The following is a 25,330-nucleotide window of genomic DNA, read 5'->3' on the forward strand; positions in this document are numbered from 1 at the left end:
TAGAGAAGGCTGGCGACCCAGAGAGAAACATCTACTGGCAGAGTCTGCCATGGGCACTTTAGCCACCTAATTAATTTTCAATAAAAGCTCACAATAGTTAATTTGCTCTAGACCCAATGTAAATCAAATGGAGACAAATAGGTTAAAATTAGAAATGTGTGATGGAAACCATGTTTATGGTCAAAATTACCTTTCAACCTGGAAATAACACAGATTGACAGGGAAAGAAAATGAGACCACACAGGCTTTTGTTCAAATTGATTCTTAAGTGAATTAAAGATTTTATTAAGGAGACCATTGGACCCTCCCCCCAACCAAAATCTGAGGTCTATGAAATAATGTCTCTTTAATAAAAAGTAGAGTTTAAAAAAAAATGTTATCTTAAAAATCTCCCAGAATTAAGACATTGTTCCCATTATACTAAGTTGCCTCTCATTTTTTTTTTCTCCCTCAGGCTTAACATAGTGTAGGGTATACTAGCAAAAATACTATAAAGTTATTAAGTTCCCAGGTCAAAATTGGCAGCCATGCCTACCCAACATCACATTCCTTTAGCTCCTACGTCTCAAAACAGTACTTTCCAACATCAAACAGCCATTTTTATTTTTATGAGAACACAGACATAGATTTCTTATGATTTTATAATGATACTTCAGGCCTCCAATTAAAATACCTAGACAATATAGATATCTTTGGCCCCGTTCGTTGGACAAATATTATTATTAAGCTTCTCTCCAGGATTTTATATTTGCAAAATATGTTGTGGGCTTTAATCATTTTAAATTGCCTTAACTTTGCCCGTTTTCTCCATGCCTCTCTGTTATTCCTCAGGCAGCCTTTCCCTTTTTACCCACAGACTGCTCCTGTGATGCAAGGCGAAATGAGCTAATTTTTTAACATATTGGAAGGTTAGTCTCAGATATCGTTAGCCTTTTCCTCATCCTTTGCTGAACATGGCAATTTAAACGACCCCTGAATTCTATTTTTGTTTCACTTTTGCCAAGTTCATGAAGTAAATTCCCTCTTTCCCACTCAATCTGGTTTTTCTTCCTGCCCCAAAGGAATGATGTTGTCACTGTGATGTCTTCTAATGCACAATAAATGCCGTGATGAATTGGAGGCAGGCTGGTTTCTTCTGAGCAGGAGTCCATTATCCTGTCACAGTGTTCCTTCCCTGTAACTTAATTTTTATTGTAACAAATGACTAAGTACCAAAAAATGAAACAATGTGATGGGCCAATCCAAAGTGCCCTGGGTCTGATGGTAAGTGAGTGGAGTGACAATTGTTTGCAGCTGCCTTCCAAGGGCTCTCTCCCTAATGACATCCACTCTCCAAATTGGAGTTATCAAAAGCATTTTCTGGATGTTTATGGAAGAGCTGCATTCACAGTGACTGACTAATGATACTACTATAAAGAAAGTACTTGCAAAAGATGTAAGAAGGGGAGTTAAGAACAAGAATGCAAGAGACAGAGTCTGCAACTTAACTGTGTATGAGAATTACCTGGAAATTTGTTAATCTGAAATGCAGGACCTCAGGACCCCCGGACGAGATGCCAATTTAGTTGGCTAGACACGGGACCTAGAGATATACACTTTAAATATCTCTGTTAATTCTGCTGAAGGAGTCACATAAGTTATATCGTGAGAAACACTTGCCTAGAACTTCTGGTCAATCAATCTTTTCAATAAAAGTCCACTGCATGCTTCACCCTTATTTTATAACAAGGCACTTTTTTTTTTTTTTTGGCCTGCTTGGATTTCTAACTAAGAGAGTTCTCTCAAATCATAGTTCCAATTTGAATATGATCTTTTCACAGTTGGCCCGTTTTCCCTTCATTTGTCTTATAGGTAAATTATCACCAACATGTCTGGGAGGTTAAAATCATCCATGTTATGGATGAGAAAAGAATATTAATCTGGAATCCATAAATCCCTGGAAACCTAGTCATTTGGTATAGAAGTGACTAGAGCCCTTTTTTGTATTGGAGGGTTTGTAGACTTCACCATATTCCCAAATGAGTCTATGGCCCAAAGAAGGTAAAGGACCATTGTCCTGGATGGGGACAAATTTAGTAGCATTGGCCTCATTGATATGAAACTTCCCTATCAAATAAATGGTTGGAATACCTAAACAGATGACAGATTGCATGTTTAAACACTACAACTGATATTAAGATTATACCTTTATAGGTGATTCACATTTAAAAATCAAAACAAAGCTTATTTCAAACTTTCTTAGATAGCACAATGTTGTCTGATACCTGCAGTTTCGTATGTAGTATATTGGATTGGCCCAGAAACACTGACACTTCTTGCTGAAGAAATATTTAGGAACAAAGGAACCACTGGATTTCACCTCTGGTGGTTTAAAACTGAATACATTCTAGAAGATCAGGGAATCTCTCCATCAGTCCATCTATCTATTACACATTTACTGAGAACCCATCAAGAAAAATGAAAACTATTGTTCTGTTTTTTTGGAGTGTGAGGCTAGCAGATTTGTGAAATATGGTGGGACCATCAAAACACATGCACACCTGAGAATTCTCATACTGGAATTCTGTAGATGTTACACTCCCAATCAGAGTGATTTCAGGAAAAGTCACAGTTGACTTTATCAACCCACGTAATGTCTAAGAATGGAAGAGCTCACTTAAAAATTAAGTTTGAGGGGCACCTGGGTTGCTCAGTGGGTTAAAGCCTCTGCCTTCGGCTCGGGTCATGATCTCAGGGTCCTGGGATCGAGCCCCACATCGGGTTCTCTGCTCAGTGGGGAGCCTGCTTCCTCCTCTCTCTCTCTCTGCCTGCCTCTCTGCCTACTTGGGATCTCTCTCTATCAAATAAATAAATAAAAATAAAAATAAATTAAGTTTGAACCTCACTTAGTTAAACAGGCTGGACGAGAGGGAGAGGCTGCTGAGGAAAGAAGCAAATAACAGGTCTTTGAGTAAATGGACGAATCCTTAGTCCATTGATTTCCACAGAATAATGGTAACATTTTTGGGTAATCATTGATGATGGTTAGAGAATAAGGGTGCTGTGTCAAAGAAATATCAACTGTTCTAGCCATACCTGAACAATTGCTGCTGGTAAAACAGATCATCCTTCCAACAATCTCTAAATATTTCATTTTAATTACAAGCCATGAGGTGTTAAAGGGGTTAATGAGGTCTCAAGTCATTGTCAACTAATTATCTTTAAGTTGTTGTCAACACATTCTGTTGTGCTTCTGCCAGCTCCACCACTAGGGGTAGCACAATCCCAGAGTAATTGGCTAACACACACACACACACACACACACACACACACACACACACACACACCGGGATGGCTCACCTAGCTGCCGCTTTGGTTTATTAACTCAACCATTGCTGTCACCAAAATGCACATGTGTACAAACACACATATTTGCATGCAAAAGCTTTTAGGGACTTTCATCTTTTTAAAAGGGCAGGGAGAAAAAAAATCAATAAAGCAGTAGCCTGGACAGCAGAAGGGGATTGTTGATGCCGCATGGGTGGCTAAGTTGTATGAGAAACAGATGTAAGCTCTTTGGGGCCAGGGCAGGCTTTTCTCTTTACTGCCGGAGCAACAGGCCAATGGAAGTCAATGAATGTCTCTACCATCGGTCACCCACCTCTTCCCCCCAAGAAGATTCTTCAGTCTGTCTATTGAAGCCAAGAACAAAAAGGGGCATCCACACTGCTGGGGAATCTATGATTTAGGCTCACTTCACCTAAGTTGTATTCTTAAAAATGATTCGTTTCATGGTCTAAATCAGCAGGGAGCTCTTTCTTGCTGTTCTGATTTTTGTCCATTCTACCATCGGACAAGTCTAAATTACTCTGTTTCCATTTATTTCATCTATTTTTTTTTTCTTTCTTTATTATCCTGGTCTGGGAATCCTTTTGGAGTTGATAAAAGACATGGCTCTGACACAAATGGATCATTGTCCATGGGGTTACTTAAGAGCTAGAGATTACAAACTTAACGATGTGGAATGATTCAACCACTTTGGAAAACTGGTAGTTTCTCAAAAAGATAAGCAGGCATTTACCCTAAAATTCAGCAATTCCACTCTTCTTACCCAAGAGAAATAACAAGATATGTCTACAAAAACAATAGTACAAGCATGTTTATAGCATTACTCATAATATCTCCAAATTGGAAACAACCTAGATGTCCACCAACAAGAGAGGGGATAACCAAATTGTAGCCTAGTCATACAAGAGAATACTACTCAGTGACAAAAAGAGATGAACTATTGATCCAAAACTGTATGGAGAATCTTAACAACTTTAAGTTAATCAAAAGAAGGTGGATATGAGAGAGTATAGGTTGTATGACATATTTATGTTGAGTCCATGGATGGACAAGACCAAATTACAATGAGATAAAAGTCAGAAGTCAAAAGGATGTCTCTGGCAGGGGGGTAATTGACTGGAAAGTGTCAAAAAGGAAGTTTCTTGGGGCGATGGAAATAATTTCTATATTGTTTTGAATAATGGTTATGTTTGTGAATATAACTGACAAAACACATCGAGCTAAACCCTTAAGACCTGTACCTGGTGTTATATAGATTATACCTCAAAGGTTTCAAAAATTACAAAGTTAAGGATTTTGGAAAAACAGACGATGCAACCAGAGAAAATAGATGGAGAAAATCAGCAAAAAGAGAAGATGAAGGGGAATTGATCATGCTGGAGAAGTTGATCCTATTACTGATGAAAATCTATGTGGAAAGATGAAGAGACATGTAGCCAGCTACCTAATATTTTCTTGAGTGTTTACTATGTACCAAGCACTGTGCTAATCATTTTTATGACGCATTATCCTATTTAGTCTTCTTGTTTTCTTTGACCCTCCTGTGTACAGAATTAGATTAGTCATATTTCTTGGTTAATAGTATATTCTTATCATTGGTCCATGCATGGCTAGTTTTATTTCTAGTTAGCTAGCTAGTTAGCTAGTTATTTTCATTCATAATGTGTACTTACAAGCTACCCAAACACAAGCTATAACCTATTATCTAGCTATATAATCCTCTCTTTGGGGGAGAATAGGTGCATTCTCCCACTTTCCCCCCTTTTTGTGTGCAATTTTATTGATGCTATGTGAATTCTTAAACTTAGAGGTGTATATGTTACCTAGCTTTAATTTATGAAAAAAATGTGTTCTATATAATCTTTTGGGTCTTAATTTTCTCACTTGATATCCTATTGCTAAGATGCATCCTAATTGTTCTATGTTTCTGCATCATTTAATCTTTTTACAACCCTGTAAAAAAATAGGTATTATTATCTGCATTTGTTGAAGATGAAGCTGGGGCTCAGAGAAGTTGATTAACATGCCCAAAGACACACAGCTAGAAAGTAGTAGAAGCAAGATAAAAAGCTGAAGCTCCTAACTAATTTGCTGCCCTGCCTTTTCCATTTTTCTTATCTATATCTCTGCCTCTACCCATACCTATCCTTAATCATATCTGCTGTTATGTATGCCTACATATATTTAAATTTATATATCTTGTAGATAAATCTATTTTAATGTATCTGTATCTACATAATGTCGTAGAAAGCCCATGTTCTAGAATATGAAAGAATTAGGTCTATCTTAGAGTTTAAGGGTCCTTAAACTCTGGTAGAGAAATATGAACATATTCATATAATTTCAAAAGTTCCAGTCTCCTAATATTCAGAATATACAAGCAGGAAAGGTCTTCGGAAAACATGTGAAGGCATGGCAGTGTGCACGTGTGCACACCCACGCTCATGCATTTTCTGGAGTGTGTCTTAGAACAACATCCTTATTTCATTTAGTCTCATACACTAAAAAGGCAAATGCATGGGCACTGTTTAACCAAGCCCTTGCTCTGCACCTTATAACTGTGTACCAGAGGCCAGGGAAACCGGAGCACTCTCTCAGGATGCCATTACGGCCAAGCAGAGTCTCATTAAAAATCAATTCCTTGGGTCCATAAAGCCAGTTTATTTTATCTTCCTGGAGTGCCTGCTGCTAGCAGTTACACAGTTCCATTGTGAGGCAGTCTTGTCTGTTAAGTACATTGCACAAAACAGCTATTTAAAGATTTTCCATTTTTACGTTAAACTTTATAATTTTGCGGTAATTTAAGTTTACAGGGTTTACTTCTCAAGCTTCGAGTATCTTGTTACACGCATTAGAAGTAACATTGCCAGTCCTCGGGTCCCACTAATTAAATATTTGCCTTTATAAACTCGATGTCGTCTAATGTAAATGTGCAGATTTAATTGGGTAGCAAAGGCTCCAGAGCTGAGAAAGCCTGATTTGGTCAATTTCTGCAGTTTCTTGTACATTGCTGCTTTCGTACTGCTGAGTTGTACCTATGGTCTTCAGTGGTAGTAATAGAAAAATCAGGTAAGGAATTTGTTCTTTGTAGTGACTTTAATTCAAGTATCTCTAAATATCCTAGAAATCAATATGTATTGGCCAAATTTTATAAATGGGGAGTTGAAAGCACATAGAGATTTAGTGACCTGTACAGGTCACACCCTGAATGAGCAACAGAGGTGGAAGAAATTGGAGAGGCTGCTCTGGCCCCATCTGGAATCTTTTAACTCTCTTGACCCCCTTGGGTGGGTTTAGGGGGTGGCTGATTTCAAAGATCAGTGAACTTTTTGGAAGAGTACTTGCCAGTGAAACATAGAGGCTTGGATTCCTGAGATTTTAGTTATTCCAAAGATGCCAGCTCAGTTTACATTTTAGAAGGGTCCGTGTGGTTAGTGAGGAGAGCAAAGAGGGAAGAGAAGGGTGGGATGGGCTGGGAGTGGAGTAGGAAGAGGGTTAAGACACCAAGTACATGTTGGGGACCAAATAAGCATATCATTATTTCATTTTTTAAAAAAGGTTACAAGTTGACATTGGAAGGAATCAAGTCTGAAACAAACCTCAACATGATCTTCTAAATTTTTTCAGTGGGAAGTAGGAGGGTTCTCCTCTGTTATGAACTCCTACAATTATGACAATTGCATTCTTCTTCCAGAAATCGTCCCTGGGACACCATTCTCCAAGACGCCTTATGTGGAACCCTATGTCTACAAGATGGTAATTGGTGTTTGAACAACAACGAAAGGTAGGTGTTTAAATGTGTTTACATAGTTTTGCAACATTTGTTCTCCTTCCCAGAGCTTCATAAGCATAGTAGCTGGTTAAAGGCTCTAGGGGGTGCCTGAGTGGCTCAGTCAGTTAAGCATCTGCCTTCAGCTCTGGTCATGATCCCAGAGTCCTGGGATCAAGCCCCATATTGGGCTTTCTGCTCAGCAGGAGCTTGCTTCTCCCTCTCCTCCCTGTGTGTGCTCTTCTTACTATCTCTGTCACCATTCCCCCACCTCCAATAAATAAATAAAATCTAAAAAAAAAAAAATCTAGAAATCCTGTAGAAAAGAAACCTTATTGTAACGAAACCTTATTGTAACTTGTTTGACTGTGGACTTTGCCTACACTGTAGCAAAACAACTATATATACTATCTCATGAAAGCAGAAATAATCTATGGAAGACATTTCAGGGAAATGTTCATTCTTTTGGCATTAAAACAAAAAATCAGTCCTATGCCTAGCCCACTATACAAATTCCCAACTAAATCCCAAGTTGAAAATTCTACTACTGGAAGGAATCCAACGGTTTAGTCGAAAGCCTTATTCCACAGAGGAGGAGGCACAAAATGCTAAGTAACTTATCCAAGTCACATGCAGTTACAGAAATTGACCATACCCGGGACCTCCACCTCCCAATGCAGTAATGATCTATGTCACCACTGTGCCACTCAACACACTCAACACACCAGAGTAGTATTTCCCTACTCCGAATCATCTGTCAGTTCAGAATAATTTTTGTCTGGGTTCGAAAACACAAAACTGAAATGTTGTTGCATTGCTGTTCTGTGCTAATACTTGTCTAGGATGAGACTAGGCTAATGACTAAGTATCAAGAGAGAACTCCAAGATGAGAGCCCCAAGAACTTGAAAAGCAGGTACTTGAGGTTGAGGGATGAGTTTGAAAGACTACTAAGGCTTTTAGAAAAATTGTAGATCCAGAATGTATGCGGTGCCAAATTGACCCTGATGCTTCATAAAACTAGCAGGTAAGAAAGTTTTTAAACTCAAGGAACTTCTGAAGGTGCAGAAAAGGTAGAGCTCACCTTGGGGAAACACTGTTGGGAGAATTGTCCGCCAGCCTCTAGAGCCAGTGGCTTTCCATAGCACTGAGACAGGGATGGAGAGGGAAGACAGATGGAAATATGTTCTGAAGGGCTGAATCATCTCCTAGGAATGCACAACTAGAAACAACTTTATATGCCTAACTTAGTTGTAAACTCACTATTCTCCCTATTTGTGTGCAATTTTGTACTACTAGATACCTGAAAATCGGCAGGAGAATCGATGTACACTAAAAAAAACCTAAAACAACAACAACAACAACCTGATAGGGGTGCCTGGGTGGCTCCGTCATTAAGGGACTCTTGATTTTGGCTCAGAGCCTGATCTTAGGGTGGTGAGATCAAGCCCTCCTCAGGCTGGGCGTGGAGCCTGCTTAAGATTCTCTCTCCCCCTCTCCCTCTGCCCCTCCCCCCTCCACCCCTCCCTCCTGCTCCCACCTGCTTTCTCTCTCTCTGAAAAATAAAATAAAATTTAAATAAATCTGATATTACGAGGTTTTCTGAAATAGAGTCTAGAAAAAGAAGTAAGGAGACAGGGATGGGTGGTAAGAAACTAGAAACATGATTTCTGAAGGAAAAAAAAAAAAAAAAGCCCAAACCTGGTTCCTTAGGCAGGGTCGCAGAGGGTGGGGTTGAAGCGAATCTTTAACCAAGCTGAGTCTAAATTGACTGGGAAGCTTTTCTTTGGAACTCTCCCTTGGCAATGTTTTATCACAGTATGGTTTCTCTTCTTGGCCAAGAATGGAGGTGGAATGGAATTGGCTCAGTCTGAGCTCTGACAAGACAGCCACAATAATGGAAGACATCTTTTCCCTATAACTTTGAAAAACATGAAAGCAGATATTGGCTCTGAGCATGTCTGATGGTCTAACTTTATTTCCTGTCAACAGAAATAACTCTGATTTATATTTGGTCATTCAAGTTCACACACTCAGATACAACTCATACTGAAAGAACACAGAGAGATGTAATATATGGAGCTGTGATGTATGTCTCTCCAGTGAAGCTTCCTGGTCCAAAGGAGACCTCAGGGACTGGGAAAGACCCTTCAGTATTCTCACTCTTCTGACACTCCATTCCCCTGTGCATCCTTCCAGCAAGGCACGCCGCATGGGCGTCAGATGAGCTACGTGTTGGCTTTGATCTCAGAGCCCTTCACCTACCCTCTTTGTGGTCTGGAAGGTTGGTTGGCCTGTATCCAATCATTGTCATGGGATGCTGAAGGCTGAGGGACTGTGCTGGCAGCTGGCACCTTGTTTTATTCTACTAATATTTGGGTACATCAGAGGAGTGAGAGAATTTTTAACATTCCATTTCCTTCTCAAAATTGATCGATGGTGCAAGCAGTGGAAATTGAGTGAATGTGCCTTTTCAGTTAATGTCATCTGATGTCATCTGGTTTTAAATTCAGAAGCATTCTTCCCACTGCCCTGTTATTATACTGTATAATTTATTGGATTTAAGATGCCATCCATCATGACATGGACAATTATTTTATGTACGACTAGGAAAAAAAATGCTGCTGATTAAAATAGACCTAATAATTCCTTACATTTAAATTTTTGTCTTTTATTCTTATTAAAAGGATTCTTCTACTCTAGATAGACTTTTGGTATGTGTCATACTTATACAGACATAAAAAGGAAGATATATGTAAAATAAATTGGCTAAGGTTCTAAAACTTCTGTACATCCAGAGTCCAACTCTTCCAAATCCCTCTAGAGATAGAATCGTCAAGGTCTGTGTTATGGTACACAGTGCAGTGTTTTGTCCCAAAACACCACACTGCAGCACAATGACAACTGTATTGTGACCATGCCTGGCTGACAGTGCGTTGAGTGACACAAATGTGAGTTGCTATGAATAGTGAGAAGCCAGGAGCTTGAGACACATTCTGATTTTAAAGGTGTTAAACTGTGTGTGTGTGGTGGGGGGTAAGGTGCATCTTACAGTGGAAGAAATATGGTATGTTTTTGTATCAAAGCATGGTATGAGACTCATGTATACAAAATTTCAAAATACTTTACAAGTATTTCTATCTCTAGTTCTTAGGTTCAATATCAACCTCAGGAAAGTATACGGAGTTTAAAATCATCCCCACTTTAATTACTGTCTCGGTGTAACCAATTCAGAGAATCCTAAGTGAAGGTATTTTCTTTTGCTTTTGAAGAGATTCTAGAAACTTTCTTCTTGAAAGACGTGGCTATGGACAAGCCTGGGAGGCAATTTTATATAGTTCCTGGGAAAAGTGCCTGCCAATATTTCCCAATCCTTCATTAAAAACATCAACAACACACCATTTCTAATATAAAATGACATATTTATGCCTATTAACAAAGTTATTTGCTAAAAAAAAGAATAGTAACAGTTTTCATCTGTTGTGCCTAAGCTTACAACAAACTGGATGACGTGTACTTTCGCAACATTTGTGTCAAGAGATTGTGTCTTTTAGGAGCCCCTGGGAGGCTCAGTCAGTTAAGTGCTGACTCTTGGTTTGGGTTGGGGTCCAGATCTCAGGGTGGTGAGATCAAGCCCCGCTTCAGGCTTTGCACTCCGCTCTGAGTCAGGTTGGAACTGTCTCTCCCTCTCCCTGCCCCTCCTGCTTGTGCTCTCTCTCTCTCTCAAATAATAAATAAATCTTTTTAAAAATCCTTCCTTTATGACATAGCTCTAAAGTAAGCACAAATGTTTTAAGAGACAAAAATTTAACTCAGTAGTAATGACTGGAATTAGATGTGAAGACAATATTCTATATTATTTGAATAAAAAATAACATGCCAGTTTCTTCTTCAATAAGTTAATTAGAATGTATTAAAACTCATGGAATTATTATGCAATTTAAGAGCATTTGTATTTTATTTAATCTCAGGAAGTTTAATTTTTGAAACTAATATTTCTTTTTTTTTTTTAAAGATTTTATTTATTTATTTGACAGAGAGAAATCACAAGTAAGCAGAGAGGCAGGCAGAGAGAGAGGAGGAAGCAGGCTCCCTGCTGAGCAGTAAGCCCGATGTGGGGCTCGAACCCAGGACCTGGGATCATGACCTGAGCCGAAGGCAGCGGCTTAACCCACTGAGCCACCCAGGCGCCCCTTGAAACTAATATTTCACAAGAGCGTACACATCGCATAAAAGCTGATTTTTTTTCCCCTCCCCACTTGGGTTAGGCCCAGAGGTAGTTAAATGCTGGTGATTCTGGCTCCGTCCAGCGGAGGGCAGTAGTGCACACCTTTAGAAGCGGGATTCCCATTTCGGATTGGACAGGCACCCATCTGAGAAACCGTATACCACGTTCTGTGTCTCCGGAGTCAGGCTCTGGTCACAGTCCTTGGCAGGGACAGCAGGGCCACGACGAGGTGAAGGTGGCAGAATTGAAACCTCATCTTCCCAGTTCAGTGGACTGTGTCCCAGCCCTCGGGGAGCTCTATGGCATGCAAAGGGTCTGGGACCCCAGCCCCTACTTGAGTAACAAATTCAACTTTGGCAACAAATTCAAGGAAATGTGGTTAAAATGCGACTCCTTCCCTCCCCATGATATCTGCATTAGATTAGATTAGATTAGATTGCATTTCCTCCTGTTTTCTGCTCTGATGAAAGATAGTGAGGAGAAAACGTGGAGAGTTGGGTCCTATAGGAGCATCTTCTTCTTCTTCTTCTTTTTTTTAAAGATTTTATTTATTTGCCAGAGCGGGGGAGGGGTGGGGCACAAGGAGGGGGATCGGCAGGCAGAGGGAGAAGCAGACTCCCTGCTGAGCAAGAAGCCTGGATGCCTGGATGCCTGTGGGACTCCATCCCAGGACCCTGGGATCATGACCTGAGCCGAAGGCAATGGCTTATCTGACTGAGCCACCCAGGCTTCCCTGCAGGGGCATCTTCCCATCCTCCCCCTCCTAGCACTGCCTAGAGCTTTCCTTCCTTCATACAGTATTTGGACAAACTGAGAATATCAGACGCACCAGGACTCCCAGAGACTGACCAACAGGGGGACCCTTGTTCCTTTGAACTCTCAATTAAAACCAAGTGCTTTGGGCAATAGTCCATCTAATGTCATTTTTATTATTCAATTTGAAGAAAATGTTACATTTAAAATTTTTTTTCCAAGTTCCTTCATGAGGTAACAAATGCTTAAGATTAACTTATTCTAATCCTTGAGTCTGTAGAAGCACCGGAAACACCACAGAAAGCGGCAGAATCTAAACGCGCCATGCACCTGCAGTCAGAACACCTGCCCCAGCTGTTCATTAGGACAGGCTACATTGCCCAGGTTGTTATTACTTATTTCCATGCTCTTTTACGTGCACAATTTCAGAAATAATAGCAACATGGATACCAGGATATCCAGGGTATCCTAGTTTAAGAACGTTTAAGAATGTTTACGAACAATATTACCAGTACCCTGTTTGCCCCTCCCCGCTTCCATTTGCTTCTTTCTCTCTTAGGGGGAAACCCTCCCCTAGGTGATAATCATTTCCTTGCTTTTCTTCATTATCTAAATCTCTCTCTATTCTGTCCCAGTGATCTTGTTGTCTGTCCCTGCACTAAAATCACCTGTGAATTCCTGAAGCGTTGTAGTGAGTCTTCATTTCCGGTGGGTCAAGCAGTGTCCCTCTCCACCTCCTCACTCCCCCTACCCATGTTTTTCATTTTCAGGGGTTTCTTAACTATTTTTGTTTTTTTTTTAATGAGTTTTAATATTCATAATTAATCATCATTAATAAAAAACTAAGAGAAAAATAGAGAATGAGATGTTGAGTTCCTTAGTGGATAACCTCTCAGTCGGATGAGCTGACCCTCCATTATTGCCTGTGCTGCCTGAGGCTAGTGACTTAACCTCTCAGGGCCTCTGCTCCCTTATCTGTGACATGCGGATGATGATGTCATCTATTTCATAGGATTGTGTCCCTGTTGACTTTGAATAACTAGGGAGCTTCTGAAGTCACACTGACCTCAGCTAGACTCCTGGCTGTTTCCCACCTAACTGTGTAGACCTGAACTTGTTTGTGTTTCCAGAACTGTTTCTACATTTGCAAAATGGGGGTCATCAGGGTTGCTGTAAGGATTAAAAGAGAAAATGCAGTGAAATGACTTAGCATGTTGCCTGGTATACTGTAAATACTTAACAATCTCACTTAAGCATTTTTAAAGAGACTTAATTTTAAGAGTGAATTGCGCCTTAATGCTAGAAATTCTCTCTATTCTCTTGGCTGAGCATCTTCAAAAGCACTTCCCCGGGAATCACTGGAAAACGCCCGTAGCAAAGAGAAGTGTGTAAACCCATCTCTTAAGCTCAGGCAACTTTTCTTTGTTTTCCTCTTTCTGAGGTATGGGGTACCGAGGAGGAGAAGCTGTTCCTGATTCACGGCCAAGCTTGCCTTCCTAGGCCCTTCCTCTGGTTCCACAGTCTGCTTTGTCAGCTTAGGGCTGGTAATGCAAAGCTGTCCCTTAACTTGTTTTCCAGAATCAGAGGGAAGTTTGTAATAACAAAATTTTATAGCTCCTGCCTGGTAACATATATTACTTTTAAAAAATAGAAATACCTTTCCCTTATCATGCATTATTCTTTTACACGTACAATTTTCCTGACGTATTGAAGTAATATTCCACGGTTTGCCATGACTTGGAGGTTTATGGCCCTTCTGTGGCAGATCAGACTAAACATAATTCATTCATAGCTACTTAGTGCTCAGGGAAATAAACCCCTGAACTTAAATAACGGTGGTGTGACCTCTGTAAAATATTATTTATGGTTTTAAAACTACTATTATGTAGATATCAAGATGTGCCAAATGTTATAAACCAAACATGAGCTGGCAAATGGGACAAAATGCAGTTCCATTTATTTTTGCTTTCCTTTTCGGATATTTCTGTACAAATGCTATTTTCACTTAAATGGATTCTGGGGGTAATTACCTGGCAGAGGAAAGCAATGTTCATTTACATTTTATTATAGAATGCTACAGTAAGTAAAACGTTCTCCTCCATAAAGAACCACTGCAGAAATGTAAACATTCCATTAGCTTACTCAGTTTAATAGGAAAGACGTTGATTACCTTTGAGTATAAAGTGACTGTCCTCACTATCAATGGACTAAGGTAACCCATCTGTTATTCATTGTTGCAAATTAGCTTATGGAGGAAGACTTGCTTGCACATTTAAGTCACCCCAATGGGAACTTGAAGCTTAGCGTGTTTGTGGTGTTAGGAATATATGTGTATTCCCAGCACTCCTTGCTTTAAATTTTCGGATGTTGAGGGTGTCGTGTCCACATCTCAATTGTTTCCTCAATTATTTTGAGGAATTTTTGAGGAATATTCCTCAACTAGATTGGAGGAGATAACATGGTCAGTGGCAGTAAAGTAATGGAATCATTGGTTTCCTCATCATCATTCAGCACATATTTGAAGACCCACCATGTGCTGGTAGATCAACTTGGCACTGGCAAGAATAAGTCAGAAAACAAAGTCTCAGGCAGCCAAGAGCTAATAGTCCAGATATGGAGATAGACAAACAAATAAGCCATTTCTAGGCAAACCAGTAAGTGCTCTGAGAGATGGATAAGCACAAAGGGAAGACTAGGCTGGAGACAGGGAGTAGAGGAGACAAGGAGGATTTGCAGAGGACTTCACAAAGGACAGAGGACACAGCGTAGTCTTGAGGATAATTGGAGAGATTTGGGTGGTCGGGTAGACAAGCAAGACCGGCACGGACAAAGAGATGAGGGGATGTTGGGTTTAGGCCTCTTAGAATCATTCTATGTGGCTGGAATTTGGTGGGGCCTTAAGGAGAAAGGGATCAAGATTTAGAATGAGGCCAACCACGAAGGCCTTGTAGACCATGCTAAAGAACTGGGACTTCCACCCGCAGGCTGTGCATAGACATGGGAGATTTTACGTAGAGGGGAACAGGATGAGATTTTTGTTTTGGTTAGCTCACTGTGGCTGAGATGTGGAGAATAAACTGGAGCCCAATTAGCAGGCTCCTCCCACTTCCAGAAGAGAAATAACAAAGACCTGGGCCAGAGCAGTGACAGAGAGTGACCTCACTGAAAATGCTTTTGGGATATAGAAGCAACAGGATCTGATAACAATTTGGATGGAAAAGGGAACAGGGAGGAGTCAAGGAAGCAGTTCAGAGTTTTGGTTTGGGAGATTGAGAGAGAGAGAGAAGTCATTTTCAGCGAGCAGGACTGTTTTTGGAAGAATGAGCTTGGAGAAGAGGCCCGTGAGTTAGGGCTGACCATGATGAGCTTATGCTACTTGTAAGACATCTGGGTCTGTCCCATAGGCCCTTGGAAATGTGAATTTGGATCAAAGGCAGGGTTGGATGCCATCTATATATGTGATGTTCAAAATTAATTTTAAAGATTTTTGAAAGTGAACGTATGAGCTAATTTAACCCCTTAAGTAAAATTCGAGAAATACTGTAATTTGATTATTTGCAAATTATGTTAATGTAACATAAGTCTTAACCCCTAAAGCCTTATGGGAAAAGAGTGAAAAGTATTTTAACGTTCAATCACAATGATTAGGAAGTGTTGCATCTTCCATTTTGGATTAACACAAACGGGAACTGTCTTTTACCTCTTAAAATCATAACAAGAACTAAGTCTTCCTTGGGAAATACTCAAGTGGCCCATTTAAATGACTATCACTGCCACATCCAGAACTTATGCTTTTGTTTTAGAATACTATTGACTTTTAGAGAGTTCTGAAAAAAAAAAAAAGAAAGAAATGAGAAAGGAATATATTTCTTCCTCGTCAGTCTTGATGACTTTCTAAAACCTCATGCATTTTGATGGGTAAGATTAATGAGACCACATAGTGTTAAGCACCTTGGACTTTCAGAACAAAGGTCTTTTAGATGAACAAAGTATCGTTATTAATGACACATCACTTCCAGTTTTCATCAGCAATGTAAAGTTTTGGCCACTCTAATGGGAACTTAAGAGCTCAATGTGGAGGGCAAGGCTATTAGCAAAAGTTCTTGACAGTAATACTTTTCACTTCTAAGAAAAAAGATAAATCACACTCAAACTGATCAAAAAGACAAGTTGAGGGGTTCAGAAGGAGGTGAGCCACTGCTTACTGAATTTCTCAAGGGTCTCGTGGCCCATGAGCCTGCTCATAAGCTCTGCCCTCTGTGATGGGCTCCCGTCCCTATCTTCTGGACACCTTGCTGGCTCAGAAAAATCTCTCATGCTCTAAACCTCATCTTGCCCTCTTATTCCCCCTCTCCTGGATTTCTGCGCCCACAAATAGTTTCTGCGGGATTTCATCACCTCCAAGATTTTTTTTTTCTGTCCTGCTCAGCCAGATCCATGCCATAAGGAGTGCAGACTGCTGCATGGACTGAACCTACATGGTGGGAATCATAGGGCCCTGTGGCAAACCAGCAGGGAAGCAGTTTTTCCTAAATACCTGTTAGTCTTATTTACTGGGGCAATGATGCAGGATGGCTGCGTACTTAGAGTGAATGCTGTTAGCAAGGTTTACAAAGTCTTTTTTTTTTTTTTAAGATTTTATTTATTTATTTGACAGAGAGAGAGCAAAAGCAGGGGAATGGCAGGCAAAGGGAGAGGGAGAAGCAGGCTCCCCACTGAGCAAGGAGCCATCTGGGCTCAATCCCAGGACCCCGGGATCATGACGTGAGCTGAAGGCAGATGTTTAACCAACTGAGCCACCCCCGAGCCCCAAGTTTTATAAATTCTTTATACAAAGTGCTGCTCTCATGTAAGATCTCTTCGGAAAGGTAGTGTAGTTTTCAGTGAGATTCTTTAAGACCTTCTTAATGACACTTAAAAAACTACTCTGTTTCTGTTGAAGGGGAATTAAGAGAAATTCCCCTGGGGGGGGAAAAATGAAGTTTTTTTACTTAGTCATCTAAAATCAGTCAGCGATGTTTTAGCTACAGAAGAAGCAAAAAAAAAAAAAGTGCCTGAAAAAAATAAAAGAGGGCGGGCGCCTGGGTGGCTCAGTTGGTTAAGCGACTGCCTTCGGCTCAGGTCATGATCCTGGAGTCCCGGGATCAAGTCCCGCATCAGGCTCCCAGCTCCATGGGGAGTCTGCTTCTCCCTCTGACCTTCTCCTCGCTCATGCTCTCTCTCACTGTCTCTCTCTCAAATAAATAAATAAAATGTTTAAAAAAAATAAATAAAAATAAAAGAGGGAATTTGCTATTATTATAGTCAGTGATGTCTTATATCCAAGAACATATAAGGAATTGATTATATTGCAGTGCTACCAATAACTTTGAGAACTTGCTCAAGGTTGTTGAGATCTTCAGTGACAAGAGAGCAACAGATTTAAAGTGAGGCAGAAAGGGCTGTGAGATGTGTTTGTTACTAACAGCAATCCCAGACTATTAATCTGTCTCTGATGTTTTTTTTAACAATTGCATAATTAGCGAATTGTTTATTTAGTTGATCTGATCCTGGAGATACCTAGAGTCTTTTTTCTTGTTCTGTTACTGTTTTGGGAGTTTCCCTACCAACCACGTTTGTTTCTCTTTTGTTTGTGGTTTAGTTTACAAGGTAAATCAAAGCACATTTCCAGTCCATTTGTTGAGGTTCAATCTTTTCTGTCTCATTCCAGAAGACAGAGCTCTAGCTCTGGGCATTTACTAGACAACATGAAAATTTAAGCCCAGCTGGAAACCTGAGATATCAAACAAAATGCTACAGCACAGGGATCATCACAAGAAAATGCTTCATATTTCTGTTTATAAAGTTTTTGAGGCTTTGTAGTCCAAAAGATCCAACAAATAATTTCAATTTAGAATCGGAGTAAAGTGCAGAAATGGAGAAGAGTGCGATAATCACATTTTTAAATAAATTTTCATACTATTTTTTAAATTGATCACATTTGACCACATTCAAGTAATAGTTGAAGATCAACTAATTCATATTACATGTTGGTGTTCATGTAACTTCAAATTCTGTTTTAGAAAGATTAAGTTCACTCTGAGCCTTATTTTGAAAGACGATTTTCTTGCTGCAGTAAGAACCTGCTAATTGCAAATGAACAAAGTGGCTGGTACCATTTGTGCCTTTAAGATCATAGTTCAAAAGAATTAAGCAAACATGATAACAAAGGTAAGACAAACACAACCTTTATTCTCTTTCAAAAGCCCAGAGAATAGGACCTGGAACCACATTCACTGATTTAATCAGAATACCTTAAATTTTGTGGTCTCATTAAAAATTCTACAGCAATGGACCGAATATTATAAAAATGATAGTAAAATACATGGTTACTCTCAGCCACATAGTAAAAAAGTAGCAAATGCTCTTATCCAACAAAAAGAAAGCTAGGCTAGTGAGCTGCTTGATCAATTATTCCTAATAAATAAAGATGATCCTATATACATATAATGATCAGGTTTTCATAGCCTAAAATCACAACATGCGGTCTGACAATAAAATTGTGTCACACTCAGGAACTGGGAAGCTAGCACACTTGAAAGACCAAAATATTTTTTGGTTTATGCCAAATAGTGGGGCAGAAATATTAACTCACAACTGCTCCAGAATGTTGGAGACAGATGGCAGTGAGCATGCATGCTGCCTATCAATTATTAATTTTCAAAGAACTAGAATAGAGTATAATAACATTAATGTAAATTATTCAATATAATTCAATATTCTCTGGCTACAAAAAAAGTATGTCAAAATCTTGTACTACCTTCCAGCCATGAAGAAAAACAGCAGTAACTGGAAAACAGCTGTAAAAGAGAGCAGGTATCAGATGACTGACAAAATACCAAATAATTTAGTTTCAGGAAATAAACAGGTTAAAATGGTATCACTAAGGGTTTTTGTTTTTGTTTTGCCATAAAAAAAGTGATTTTTAAAAAATCTATTGCTTAGAAGTAAGTCAGTCAGAGAAAGACAAATACCATATGGTTTCACTCATATGTGGAATTTAAGAAACAAAACAGATGAACATAGGGGAAGGGAAGGAAAAATAAAATAAGATGAAAACATAGACGGAGGCAAACCATAAGAGATGCAGAGCTCCAGGAAACAAACTGAGAGTTGCTGGAGGGGTGGGGTGGGGGATGGGGTAACTGGGTGATGGGCATTAAGGAGGGCACCTGACGGAATGTGCACTGGGTATTATATGCAACTGATGAATCAGATTTTTATCAGAATTTATCAGTTGATAAATTCTACCTCTGAAACTAATTTGAAAAAATCTATTGCTCAGAATAACTTTATATACAGTAGGGTAATTTTAGAGTAGCCAGACTTTAAGATTATCTTGACATTTCTCAAGATTCTAGATAACATACATGACTGTATTCCTTGGCATTCCTTTAAAACAATTACTAGAAATAAGCATGCTTCATTTGAGAACATAGATTAAAAAGTTTTTTTTCTGACTCCAGGGAAAATGTATGCATGAAAAAAACCTTTTTTCTCTAAGCATAAAAAATAATGACAAAGAGGATTGAGTCAGGAGTCAGGAGAAACAGATTTGACTTCAGGGAAATCATTTTTCCTCTGAGACCCCTTCCATCTATCTGATTCTGAAGTTAAAATACTCACTCCAAGCTGGGCAAAGTGACTTGGCATTATCAAGTTTCTATACAGTACTGGGCAAACTGTTGTTGTTTTCACTTTAATCCTCCAGTATTTGTCCTGCAAACCCATATGGCAGATTTCTAGAGCTAGCCAGTTTTTTCTCCCCACTCATTCCACACATTATGGAGAGCTTTCTATGTTGAAGGCAGGATGCTGGGCAAAACTTGCAATATTATGACTGTGTCACTGTCCCTGGGAATCCATGACTACCTGAAGAGCTGAATGCAGGTCACTGCTTCAGGGCCAACCTCAGACACATGAGGAAACAGGGAACATTCAGTGTTCTACTTGCTCCCTGGGTCAGGACAATGATCAATGACAGTGATTCCCGAATTTGAGGGAATACAGGAGGAATCTCCAGACAGGCTTGTTAAAACACAGTTTTTTTGTTTTGTTTTGTTTTTTTGTTTTTTGTTTAAACACAGGGCTCTCACCCCAGCCTTATTGTGTCAGAATGGGCCTGTGTCTACAGTATGTCCACATTTTTACAGGTATATTCTCTCCCACCCCTCCACACCTCTGCAAGTCATTTGTGGGCTTCACTCTCTCCCCCAGCATTCCCCCCCACCCCCAAAGAAAACCACGGTGTTGTAGGGATAACAGAGTCAGAGTCAGGAGCCAAGGAATAGCTGCGTGACCCTGAATGAGTTAACATCTCTAGGTCTCAGTCTCTTCATCAGATAGAAGTTGAACAGGAATCTCTACTGTCCCTTCCACACTCAAATGCTGCGTACTTTAAGAACCTAACATGTCAACTCGGTAAATCGTGAAGATGGGGAGAATTTACAAGGATGTCTCAATCTGCAATCCAAACACCCCAGCAAGGTTCTGGTAGCCCCCAGTTGTATGTAATTCCTCCCTCTGGTCCAGGCATCACACCAGGAGGAAAAGTGAGGCAAGGCTGGAATTGGAATTGATTGGGAGAATCTAAGAAGCTTGCGGGAGAGTTCAGACAACTAGCCGGAAGGGTCCTTTGAAAACGGCAATCACTCTGCGTCCTCGTCCTCGTCGTTCTGGTCCTGGTAGCGCATGTAGACGACCAGCATGACAAAGCCCATGAGGATGCAGAGGGAGCCGACGACCAGGTAGGCGATGCCCAGGAAGGGGTTCTTGCCGCCCATCCAGGAGATGTTGCTGAAGACGATGAGCTTGTGGCCGCCGAAGGCGCGCACCGGGTAGTTGTAGGTGATGTTGACGAGGTAGGCGCCGCGCGGCAGCCCCGTGGAGTAGTTGCCCTGGCGGATGCGCGCGTACAGCTTGCGGAACGTGGGCAGCGCCGCCGTGCGCATCCACACCACGAAGTCCTGGTTGATGAAGCCGGTGTTGTTCGGGTCGGGGCTCAGCTCGTAGACCGGCCGGGGCCAGTTGGGCGGCGGGGCGGTGCCCTGGAAGGCGAGCGCCAGGCTGCCGTTCACCAGCGGCGGGTTGCGGAACTTGACGTGGCAGTCGGTCCACCAGGCGATGCCGGTGCGGTCGAGCGGCACCTCGACGTACGGCCCGCCGGGCTGGCGCTGGTGCCACAGCGTGAAGGAGTCGTTGAAGAGGCTGTTGGCGATGGCGCCGCAGGGCGCGATGGGCAGGCCGGAGGCGCGGCGCTGGTAGGGGGCGCACTCGTTGGCCGGGTGGCGCAGCGCGCTCTGCAGCCCGCTCAGCTGCGTGTCGTCGCGGGACACGCTGTAGCGCCGGTTGTTCTGGTAGAAGTTGGTCAGCTCGTAGTAGAGGTACACGGGTCCCGGGAAGAGCTCCCGCAGTGAGAAGTACCAGGCGCACGAGCAGCGAAGCGGCGGCGCGCGGTCCTGGTCTGCCAGGGCGCACGCCGAGCAGTTGCCGGTGCCCGGGTTGCCCGTGTAGTCGTACTCGAGCTCCTTGATGCCGTTGGAGGAGTAGAAGAGGCCCAGGCCCAGGCCGATGAAGGCCAGGCCGGCGCAGAAGAAGAGCGGCAGCGCGATGCTGGCCGACAGCAGCGGCTGCCAGGCGGGGAGGCGCTGCTGCGTGAACGCGGTGTTGTCGGGCTGGTGGGTGCCCCGGGCCGTGGCGCTCCAGGTCATGGCGGCCGCGCGGGGTCGGACGAGGGACAGGCGGAGTGGCGCTCACGAGCGGCCAGCCGGGGGCGCCGCCCCTCCGTGCGCGGGGCGAGCCGGGGGGCTGCTCCCGGCCCCGCTTTCCGCAGGCTCAGGTGAGTTTGGGGGCTGGCCCCGCCCCCGGCCCCCGCACAGGTCAGTCTTAGCCTTCTTGCCGTGACCTGAACCGCTCAGTTCCGCCTCTGCCCAGGTGAGCCGAGCCGGCTCCGCCCCTGCTGGTGATGGGCAGCGGCGCCCCGCCTCTCCAGAGCGGAGCGGGGCGGGCGTTGGTTTCCTCACCTGGCGGGCCCGAGGCCCGCGTTTCCTCCGGGTCTGGGTGGGTCCGGCCGCCAGCTCCTCCTCCCCGAGGTGAGGGGCGGCCCCAGGCTGCGTCTGAGTGGCTCCTGCCTTGCTCAGGTACCACCTTCGCTTCCGCCTTCTAAGTAAGTAGAGATCCTGGGCCAGTCTCTGCTGTGATCACCGGAACTGCCACCTGTAGCAAGCACAAAGTTCACTGAGAGATTGCACCGGGGACTTGAAAGTTTCAGGTTATTAATCCCTTTTTATCTGGGGGGGGGGGGGAGTGGGGGAGTGACTCTAGACCCTTTTGTCTTTGTAAGTTAACTTATGGACCCCCGTTTAGTCAACTTCTAACCACAAATTGTAATACCGAGAGATTACACTATAGCAAATCTGTTAGTCATTCACTGTCAGCAATTCAAATTCTAGCATATTTTTAAAAAGACGAATGCTTTTCTGGCCAGGTATGGCAGTCTGGGTGCAAAGCTAAGAAAAGTAGAAAGTTCTCTAAAAATAAAATTAGTCTTTAAAAAAGAGAATCACAGACCACAAGAGGTTCAGAGCCTTTAAATATCTCTCTAGCTGCTGGAAAAACCACACAAGGGTAAAAATGCACTGGACTACCTGTGATTTCCTTTTCTTTTCAGATTCTTGGCCTGACTGGAGAAAGGCCCAATCCAAGGTCCCCAAAGACCTACCTGCTATCCACAGTCAAGGACTTTGGGAATGGTTTGGCCTAGGGAGGTGAACTATAAGGATTTATAGGACTTATTTTAAAGAGAACCCAAATGAACTCTGGGGCATTGCTTGGATTCCGGCTTTTATGTGCCATATACACAAGGGGGTATCAGGCCATTTCACCTTTGTGCTAAATTCTCCCTAGGTGTTGAGGGGATCCCGCCTCTCCTCCAGCTCATAAAATGCCAATAACTTAAATATATATATATATATATATTATATATAAAATATATATATATATTACACTTTTGCACCTAGAATAACAGGTTGCCTTCAGGAGTTGATGAAAACCCATTGAAATTTGGAAAGTTAAAATTCTTGCAAAATTAAACAACAAGAATTTTTAAAAGCATCACCCAAGTGTTCACCCTTATGGTAAGTACTATAGAAGACAGAAGAGAATTCGACTAAAAAGGACCCTTGATCTCAAAGCGTTTGCAGTCTGTTAGGGGATATATATTACTTTGAAGTAAAAAAAAAAAATCAAAAGACACAATAGACAGCATATAGTCAAGTACCAAATTGCACTTTACAGGAATGATACTAAAAATTAAAAAGTGATATTGTTTTAATGATAAAAAATTCATTATCTTGTTGAATGAATGCAGGTTAGAGGCTTTATCTGTTAGAGGTCACTGAGGGAGAGTCAGATGGCTTGAATTCCACTTCCCTCATGTCTAATTGTACCCCAAGAGAGGAAATTCTAACATAGCCAACAAGTTCCTGAAGTCTGATCCAATCTTCACTACACCTTTTCTTCAATAAGATAAAAGAACAAACAATTCTCTGTATCATTATGGTTGAGTTTCATCTACACTTCTCATCAAATCATCAGTCAGCTTGACAGAAAGTACACAAAACTAGTCTCTAGGAAGAAATTCAGTCCTCAAAACTTAATCTAACACCACCACTCCCCTAAAAGTCTGAGCCCTCCTGTTGAGCTGAGAGCCTTTCCCTGGATGGAAGGCAACAATTCATTCATTCTTCTAATTAAGGTAAAACCAGAGCGTTCCAAAAGTCAAGAGAAGAGAATATTTCAAGACAGGGAATGGTCAACAGGGTGAAACACAGCTGAGGGTTCAAGTGAGATAAGAAATGAAAAGGAGTCATGGCATTTGACTTCTGTGGGAGCAGTTTGGGTGTTGGGGTGGGATGAGTCAGGTTCTGTCAGGTAAAGGAAAGGGGAAATGGAGACAAGCAAGGTAGAACAACTCTTTAGAAATGTGGGGATGGGGAGGAAGGAGAAAGGCAAGTGGTAGTCATTGTGAAGAGCACGTATTTCAGAGAAAAGACTTCTTTATAGAGGACAGACTACTGTTTATTCTGAGGGAAAAAGATTATAATTCAGGCAAGGTTGCAGATGGGTGATCCTGGGTGGCACAAAGGAAGGAACAGGCAGAGGGTCCAGAGGACAGGTGCAGGGTTACCTCACCCCAGAAATTAGATGACATGGAATAAAGATGGATGCAGAATGTAACTGGGCTGTGGGTTCAGCTCGAGAGAAGGAAGTTTTAATTTAATAATTTCCTCCATGCACTAAAATGCAGGGTCATCTCCAAAGGAAAGAGTGAGAGGAAGGGGAGAGGGAACTGATCAGGGACACAGGAAGGGATGTTGAGTGGCTTAGTCTAGGGGAGTCCCCGCCATCTGGACTGAGAGATGGTGAATGATTGAACATGTCCAGTGGATGGGGGCTTTCAGGGCAGGGGAATTGGAAAGATAGAGGTTCAAGCTAGTGTTGTTCTTGGGGCAGGGTGGCTAAAGGATACACCTTAGTATGTAAGCTGAATGGCAAAGAAAATGAAACCAAGCCTATGGATCACAAGAGAACATAGAAATCAGACACTGGGAGTCCTAATGATGCTCATGAGCAGGTGGCATGAAAGCTGGGAGGGAAAAAGTGCTGGTATAAGTTGGGATGTTAAAGATTTTGGAGGTGGAGCTGTACTGAGATCCAGGTATATGTCCTATTTCCTCCACCAACTTGTAACGTCTGAGAGGTCAAGGATTGATACACATCCTTGTTGTTCCTCAGAATGCACTGTGTAATGAGGATTCTGACCTTATGTCTTTAATTTGATTGTACATGTTGTCATGGGACATTAAAGGGCACTTGGATCATGTTAACTCAGTTCTTAGTTTTCAGTACCAATAAAATGAAGAAATGAGCTCATTCTAAACAACTCTTTATTGCCTCTCTTCATTATGAAGAGAACTCAAAGTGAAAGAAAAATGAATTCTTAATCACAATACTCAAAATTACTTCATTTCCCCCTTTTGTCTTCCTGGTTTTATCTGTATAAATATTTAATCTCCAGTGGAATAATACAAAAATACAATTATCATCATTCTACTTGTTAAGTTACCTCCTTTTGGAATAAGGAATAAAATATTTTCCATATTTCTTTGTGGTATTTTTAAATTTTAAATTAAATATTTTTAAATGGTCCCAAAAT

The 25,330-nt window shown here is 41.6% G+C and overlaps 1 protein-coding gene across 1 annotated transcript; it reads right to left on the bottom strand.

The window, feature by feature from the left end:
* Positions 1-20,190: 20,190 nt before the first annotated feature.
* Positions 20,191-22,140, bottom strand: TMEM30B (transmembrane protein 30B). The gene has a single exon (XM_047736290.1). The coding sequence runs from the start codon at positions 21,822-21,824 to the stop codon at positions 20,763-20,765; it is 1,062 nt and encodes a 353-aa protein (XP_047592246.1). The 5' UTR covers positions 21,825-22,140; the 3' UTR covers positions 20,191-20,762.
* Positions 22,141-25,330: the final 3,190 nt, after the last annotated feature.

This window comes from Lutra lutra, chromosome 7 (assembly GCF_902655055.1).
Source record: "Lutra lutra chromosome 7, mLutLut1.2, whole genome shotgun sequence".
Lineage (NCBI taxonomy): Eukaryota > Metazoa > Chordata > Mammalia > Carnivora > Mustelidae > Lutra > Lutra lutra.